The sequence below is a fragment of the Echinops telfairi genome, unplaced genomic scaffold, assembly GCF_000313985.2.
Source record: "Echinops telfairi isolate 266 unplaced genomic scaffold, ASM31398v2 ScPeMD7_23;HRSCAF=83, whole genome shotgun sequence".
NCBI classification, from domain to species: Eukaryota; Metazoa; Chordata; class Mammalia; order Afrosoricida; family Tenrecidae; genus Echinops; species Echinops telfairi.
The window spans coordinates 30,592,467-30,601,165 of NW_022103920.1; the positions used below are offsets into that span (position 1 = coordinate 30,592,467).

Sequence of the window (8,699 nt, forward strand, 5' to 3'; positions counted from 1 at the left end):
ACTGCCGACCCTGCCGTCAGCAGCCCCAAGCGAATGACAGGACATCCCCAGGGCTCCTGAGGGCTGGGCGGCATCAGCTCTATTGCTTCAGCTGCGCTGATTTACGTAGGTTTTCCTGCTACCTTCTACAAACGGGACGAACTTTTTTAAAGTTCAAAAACCTTAGGCTAAGGTGGTACAATTTAGGCTTCAGTAAAGTACAAAACACAAAGAAAATGTTTTTATTTGTCGGGAGCACCTGAGATTACATTGTACCTCTGTTGGTACCACAACTATTTGAAGGTAAAAATTTCATTCAGTAAAAAAATGCTCCGACACTATTCTCCACTGTGTAAAATCTTTATAAACTGCAAGAACACCGTGAGTCATAAGCCCGTTTTTGTCAGAAGATTCAAAACATCCTGTCTATTCTGTATCATTTTCCCAAAACTTCCTCCTTTGAGTCGTAGTGTTAAGTAGTGTCTGCGCTTTTATTGTAACTATGAAATGATTTTTCTAAGTCCTTTAAAAATGAATAGAAACTTTTAGGAGGATCAGCATCACTCCACATGGTGTAATATTTGCTCAGATGGATGGTTTCCAAAACTGTAAATTAACAATAGCAAGATCCTATTGGTCACGTAAACAAGTTTCACTTAAATAAACAGAAAATCTAAGGTACTGTTCTACTGCAGATACTGTATCACTGAACACTGTGTGTTCTGACTAATCTCAAAGCATGGCTGCTCTTCTCTAATGATAAAAAAATCTAGGAAGGAGAAAAAAAACAAACCTATATCCACAGTCTATTCTGACTCACAGTGTCCCTATATAGACAGAGAAAAATTGCTCCACAGGGTTTCTGAGGTTGTAAATCTTTATGCCAGCAGACTTTCTCTCACAGAGATGACATATACCAAAAAAACCTACAATATGAGGCAGCTTGTAAGGAACCCCCTTCCCTCTCACCCCAAGAACACTCCTTTGCTGCACCACCAACTCCCCCATCTACAGGCTTATTACAGCAGCACCAAACCAGCGAAACACACTCCCTTTTAGCCACCAGCCCACTGTAGATTCTGCTTTAAGAAAACTCTGCCTCACAGTACCGCAGACTTTCCATTTCTCTCCTCCCATTCTCCCCAGAATCAGATCACCATGGACTTCCACATGACACTTTCAGTGATCCCTTGTCAGCCATCTTAGTGGACTTCTTGCACTCGGCGCACGATTGCTCCCACCATCTTGAAACTCTTTCTCCACTTGGTGAAACAAGTTGCTTCTCTGACAGCCCTTCTCCCAGTGCCCATCCTCACTTTTCTCCTGGCTCCGCTTCACGCTCCGACCTGGGTTGCTGCCGCGCTTCTTCATTCCATTGGCTTCTGGGGCCACAGTTCCTCACCTAAGTGCCTTTCAGAAGGACAGGGAGAACTTCTACTAAGGAATGCGAATGTCCTGGGCACTTTCTGTGACCTGATGACTCAAGGAAACGCATCTCAGGTATAGAACTTTCCTCCAGATTCCAGACGACCTATCTACCTACCAATCTCACAGTACTACTGGGTATATAGTGGGCATCTCAAACTCCTAATCTTTTTTGGTAAATCCATTCCTCCCACAGAATAAATGGGTATGTTCAAGTGCTCAGACTTTTAAAAAAATATCCTGAACCTGTTTTTCTCACAAGACAACCCATAAAGACTGTTGGTCTACCTTCAAAGTGAGTCCGCATGGAACAAAGATTTCATGACCACAGCCCGCCTGAGCCAACCCCATCACCTGCCACATGCACTGGTTTTCCAAGGGTCTTGCAGCAGGCTCCCCTTCTCGGGCCCTTGTATACCTCTAGTTTTACTCTCAGCAGACACAAATAAAAGGATAATAATTAAACATGACAGATCAGACTGTGCCAATTATCTGTCCAATAATCGTCCCTGGCTTGCTAGATCACGTGAAGCAAACTCAAAAGCCTTACCGCATCTCATAATAGACCCTGCACTATCTACGCCCCTAGTCTCTGTCCGCTTCTTGGAGAGAGTGGATTGCAAACTAAGTTAGTCTGAAGAAATGCATTGCCTTTGGTTACCTTCAGAAATAACACAAATACTAATAAGGCTTCCTTATTCTTCTTAAGAATTTTCCTGCTAAACTCGGGAATGGGGTTCTTGGGGGGAGAGAAGTCATATAATATGTCTGAGATTCTCAAAGAAGCCCATGAAATGAAAAACAAAACTAAACAAAAAAGCAGAATCATGATGTTACCCCGTTTCCCCAAAAGTAAGACATCCCCCCAAAATAAGACCTACTTACAGTTTTGCCTCTCATTGAAATATAAGGCACCCCCTGAAAATAAGACCTCCCCAAAAATAAGACCTCCCTGAAGCTACCGTAACTCTAGACTCTGGACTGTAGCAGCGGGCGCCGCCACGCACCTCACTGTTGGCCGCACTGCGGCCGGAGCAGACAGAAAATATGATGTCTCTTTTAATAAAACAATAAACAATAAATGTGTACCATAGTCTTCTTCATGGAAAAATAAGACACCCCCTGAAAATAAGACCTAGCACATCTTTGGGAGCAAAAATTAATATAAGACACTGTCTTATTTTGGGGGAAACAGAGTAGGTAGTATCATAATTAATGAACACCCTAATTTATTATAGGATATGCCTTAACTATTTCATACCTTTTGCTATGATAGTAATTCAGTGAAGAGAAATTCACCTTTAAATATAAATTTGATTTAGATATATCTTTAAAAAAAGAAAAAAACTTGATTGTCTGGTATATACTAGATACTGTGTAAGCATTTTAAGATATAAAGAGATAAAAGTCACGATCTTTTTTAGCTTTAATAAAGATCTCGCAGTGAAAAAATAATACTAAAATACATAAACCTTTCATTTTTGTGTATTATACAGCACTTTCCTACAATTTCCTTTTTCTTCAAATGGGGCAGTTCTACTCTGTTGTGTGGGGTTAAGATGAATTAGAATTGACTTGAAGGTAGTAAGTTTTCAATCTAAAGTTTAAGAAGCTATCAACTTACCATTCAAAACATAAGTCAGAAATTTAAAACAGAGAACCATAAACGCCTGGTCTGCTTATGCCTTTCCTTAAAGGGCTAAAACACATGAAGTGAGGAAGAAGCAGGACTCATGGCAGGCTTTTCTAATCAGCAAATATCACAGTTCCTCATATCCAGTTACTCCAAAGAAACTAGTCACCAAATTCCAAGATCAGTCTGTTGACAGAACCCAGAGTGAAGCGAGGCGGCAGGCTAACCATTCAGTAAGACCTGCCTCTGGTTGCTCGATTCTCTAGCTTTAACAATGGGTGGACATTCACATGGTTCAGTGTATCAAATGCTTAACTTGAATCTCTAAAGAGATTGCATGGTGGTGTGCCAAGAAGGCATGCGCTGGTGACACGTGGGTCAAGCACTGGGCTAACTGCAGAGCTGGTGGTTCAAACCCATTAGCTGATCCTGAGAGGAGAATGGTAAGGTTGCCTGCCACCATCAAGCTGTAGCCTCAAAAGCCCTTATAGGGCCACTGAGTTCGGATCAACTCAATGGCAGTGGGATTCGTTTTGGTTTACAGCTTCAAGCTTTCCCTCCTTCCAGAGTCTTCTCCACGCAAACATTATTTCCCATCTTAAAACAAAATAAACCAAAACAAAGCTCCTATATTCACCCTGAGTCTGGCTTTTCTAGAACTGTTATCAATTGTGTTTCACCATCTTCCACAAAGCTCACCCCTAACTTCTCCCTAACAATGGCTGCTAAAACCATTCCCATCGTTTGTTCCAGCAGGGTTATTTCAGTGCATTCTTCTTCCGGATCCTGTCAACAATGTCTGGTCGTCATAAAACACTCTTTCTCAAGCCCTGTGATAGTTACTTTCTTCGATTTATTTTTCGTCTCAACGTTCTTACTGATTCCCTCCTCCAGATCACTGTCCTCCTCCTTCTCTTTGCACTCTGGCCTCTTCCCCGATATCTTATCCGTGCCCCAGCCTTCCGTCTCCGTGACGTACACTCTGGAGGAGAGTTGGAACTCTTTCATGGATTGTCTCCCAAGCACTCAAACTGAACTCGCATGCTACATCATTAAACTGGCTAGCCTCCAGTGAGCCCTGAGTCACTCAGTGCTCATCCTTCTGACCTTTCCTCTTCACTCACTACTTAAGGAAACCCATCCAGATTCGTGTTTAAACATTCCCACTCTGGGAACAAACATAAGTTAGTCTAGTTTAATTCCTTCTCCCGAGCTCTAGTGTTGTAACTACAAATGCATTTTGGAGTGCAACTTGGGATTGTATATCATCGTTGGAAAAGTGAACAGTCAAACTTTTGAGCAGCCCCACACTACATCCTGCTATTCTTGCTGATTTCCTACGTGCTATTCATTTTCCCAAATAACTGAACCAGAAAATTAATGGCAGCCTTGCTTAGGAATCATATTAACTGCTGTTCCAGTTGTCCTCAGCTCTAACCTTGGGCTAGGCTCCTTCACTCAATCTCGAATCCCTACATAGAAACAGATACACCAGAACTGGCACTTAATACAACCCCTGAATTGAAAATAACGTCCATCCTGGTTACTGTATCCGCTCATTGTCATTTTACCTAATACAAACATCATGTAAACTTTTCATCACTCTAGACAAAATTTAAAACATGATAGGGTCATAACATTTATTCAATCCCTCCCAGTTAGCTTATTATCCTGAAACCGGGTTCTAAATAGTCTCACCTCACATCCCCACACCCTAAAGCTTCCTGGGCAATCTATCTGTATCTCTATTGTGTTATTTCCTCCCCACCCAACTGCTGAGTGAATGCTAAATTAATTTGAATGGTTAGAGCTACCCAAAAGATAAGAATGTCTAAAAATCCAAAGCACAGAGAGTCTACACATAGCTGATAGCTTCTGTCTATTACGACGAATTCCAAAGGCATCAGTTATTAGCACACCTTTGAGATTGGAAACACATTTTGCGGTATTGCATTGTTTTAAAGGCGCAGCTATAAATATTCCTGGCCCTTGTAAAACCGTTGCTCTTCCGTCAAATGGAAGGGCAAGAGCAGCATCACTGGAGATCACAATATGCGTATCCATGCGCTTACTCACTAAAGGAAGCACGATATTGAAATGTACACTTTCAATCCTACAGAATCATTCCCATTACGAAGCCTTCTGAGAGGTACAGGCTGTACGTTTTCAACAACTGATGAACCATTTTCTGTAGAAAAGTAATGATTTTTCTGAACAAAATGAGTTCAACTTGGACTGAGTCAACTTTTCCGGCTTGCCTTTCTCTTTCTCTCTCTCTCACATGGCCCTCCCTCATTGTATAACGGCTGCTCCACAGAGCCTGTTGGCTGAGCAGTGAAATGTATTAAAATCCTGTTTTCCAATGAACTGGCAAGTATTGCTTTAGAAAGCATGAAGAAATAAAATTTTGGAAAAAAATGCTGAGGAAATATTATTAAATAGGACAACAGAATTTTAGGTAACCATAGTCAAACAAAAGCCTACCTTGTCTGAATACTAGTGACGTTACTGCCAGGACCCGTTTCTTATGCCCCCCACCCAATCAGAACAGGCTTTGCCGCAGGAGTGGGGCTACCCGGGACTTCTCTCTTCCAGCTCTCCATGGCTGGCCCCAAGTGGGTGTGACTGGAAGGGTGTGGGTGTGGGGAAGGGAGAAAGGGAGCGGAGGAAAATGATCTTTCTCACATATTCTTGTGCTCTCTTCTAGCACATGTTACTTCTAGAGCTGCACTCAGACATTATATTACAACCAAGAAGACCATGAGCTTTTTAAATAAATATTCCATAAACAACATCAAGTTGAATTCATATGCAGATGTTAGGGTTCTCTGACATTAAAATAAACACAGCATGACAAATGGGAGGCAATGTATGTCGTAAGCTCATTCAAATGTACAAAACACGGAGATTTCACTAGCATTCTTTCCCCAATCATCTAGAAGCCAAGATCCTCTAAAGAAAACCACACTGCCTACCCAACCCCTTGGAGAGACGTACCAATGTTTCTGAGATGACCATGCAGCGTACGTGTCAAACTCATTTCAGAGTGTCAATCATGTCCTTTGCAATCTAATTAGCTTGTAAAGTAGTGTCACTGACCTGAAACTATGCAGACCATTTATTATCATATCATTTGACCAACCGAACACTTTACCTCAGTTTCGTTGGAGACACCTGTAGCCAAAATTTAATATCCTTTCTCCCATTCATTACCAGTAACTCTCGATGCAATTTCCTATTTACGGTTCAATTTATCTCTATGAATAAGCAAGACAGTTTCACAAAGACATCTCAGTGAACTTCCTTATTTAAGTGTCCAAGGCAATTAATATGTAAAGGAAAAATCTATCTGCATTTAAAATATATATAATACTTGAGTTTTTAAATGCTCAGAATTGTTCAAGGGCAGAGGAGAGATAGCACAAGTTAGTGCTAATTCGGAACCTTAAATAGGAGAGGAGACTTTCCTTTTTTAATACAGGCAAAATAACATAATGGGAGTCTGTAGACTAATTGTCATCACATAGTTATGCTTGACATTAAAAGAATGTCGGGTTCATAGCATTTAACCTGACTTTAACCAGACCAAGGGCAGGTTTAGGTTGAATAAGAAGAAGTAATAACTTGGGCTCCCCCCACCCCACCCCTCAGAGCTCAGAAATTGCAGTCAGGCATCTCTAAGGGAGGAGCTTAAGGACAGACCACCGTGAACTTTTGAATTTGGAATTCCGGCATCTTGGCCCTGATGCCATAGGCTGGGGTGGGTAGGGTGGGAATGAAGGTGGCAGTGTAGTGGTGGGAAGGTTCCAGCCAAACAACTGAGATCATCGCCTTGGCAAGAGCAAGAACATTTCCCCATCATATTCCAGTTGTAGCTTGGCACAGTGAGGAACTCGCTTGCACAACAAACCTACAAACCAGCCATCTTCATGGTACACCACAGAATAGCCTACTGCATCAGGCAAGGGGAAAATACTCGCTCTCACACACGCCTGAATCCAACTCACAGAATCCTGGAGGCCAGTCTTCACAGGAGCAGATGCAATCGCCCTCTCCCTCAGAGGGGCTGGCAAGTGTGACACGCTGGTCTTGCGTTAGCAATCCAGTGCTCATGCGAGCGTGCTGCCAGCGTTCCTCATGCACACAGACATGCCACCGAGAGAGGTAGGCATTGTGTTTTCCATGTGGCATTAGGAAAATCAGCAGCAGCAAGATTTAAAATAGTGACTATTCACTCAAGAAGGGGAGCATGGAAAGCTGGAAGCCGGCGCAGTGCTTCCTTTGCGACCCTGCACTGCCCTTCTGGCAAGTGACGCAGCATTTTACCGAAATTCTTCAGTGAGGGTTCCTTAATCCAATCGTGACCAGTGACTGGGATTTACTTTGGCTCAAATGCAATAGGCACATCTAGAGAGCTTACCTTCAGGGGAAGAGCCCGTCTTCTGGGAGAAGACAGCATTCACTTTACTCTTCTTGCTGATATCATTGCTTACGGACAAGCTGGATTGAATTTTTCTGTGCATTTTTTGAGAAACAGGTGCGGAAAGTTTTTGACTGTCTGCACACCCCTGTCGGACTCCATGGTGAATCCCGTTCCCGTTGCTCAGGCTCCGGTGGCCATTCTTCATTTGGCCTGTTTCCTCCTCACTCGGTTCCTGTGCTGAAGTTTGAAGCTGAGGCAAGCGCTGAGGTTGGGCTATATTAAAAAAAAGAAAAGGAAAAAATATGTCCAGTTAACTACATTTGGTAACAGGTTTCTTAGGTATTTTAGCCACAGTAGGAAAAATGACGACAAAAAGAGAAAGGAAAACCTGTGAAAGCCAGAACCTGTATAAGGAGGAAATCTGTCATTAAGTCTCCACTGAAACAAGTGAAGAAAAGTGGTAAGAATGCACCCTGTCAAATATATAGAGGAAAGAACTAGGAGGCAAAGGGCAGGTGTACAGATCTAAATACAGGCATATACAGATGTAATATATTTATATATGACAAGAGAGAAATAGATCTATGTACATATATTTATAGGTTTAGTATTAAGGAAACAGATGGAGAGTGGGCCACTACTCAGTACTCCCACAACACAAGAACATTTTGTTCTAATAATTCGGCAGTCTGAGATGCTCACCGTCCTGGCACGATCGCTGAAGACAACGGGTGCACAAACAAATGTGGTAAAGAATGCTGATGGTGCCCGGCTATCAAGAGATATAGCATCTGGGGTCTTAAAGGCTTGAAGATAAACAAATGGCCATCTAGCTGAGAAACAACAAAGCCCACATGGAAGAAGCATACCAGCCTATCCCGACACAATCACTGAAGACAAAACAGGTGCATAAGCAAATGTGGTGAAGAAAGCTGATGGTGCCCAACTATCAAAAGATATAGAGTCTGGGGTCCTACAGGCCTGAAGATAAACAAGTGGCCATCTGAGAAACAACAAAGCCCACATGGAAGAAGCACACCAGCCTGTGAGATCACTAGGCGTCGAAGGGATCACGTATCAGGCATCAAAGAACAAAAAAGTCATAGCATTGTGAATGAGGGGTAGTGCGGAGTGGGGACCCAGGGCCCATGTGTGGGAAATTGGACATCCCCTTGCAGAAGAGCCGTGGGAAGGAGACAAGCCAGTCAGGGTGCAGTGTAGCAACGATGAAACATACAA

At 42.6% G+C, this 8,699-nt stretch overlaps 1 protein-coding gene across 1 annotated transcript in view; it reads right to left on the reverse strand.

The window, feature by feature from the left end:
- MDFIC (MyoD family inhibitor domain containing) overlaps positions 1-8,699 on the reverse strand; it is a gene marked incomplete at its 5' end in the record, with an annotated part of 105,140 nt that overhangs the window by 24,798 nt on the left and 71,643 nt on the right. Inside the window, one exon of the mRNA XM_045288938.1 lies at positions 7,458-7,733. Coding sequence (XP_045144873.1) covers positions 7,458-7,733 — 276 coding nt within the window. The remainder of the gene's footprint in view (positions 1-7,457; positions 7,734-8,699) is intronic.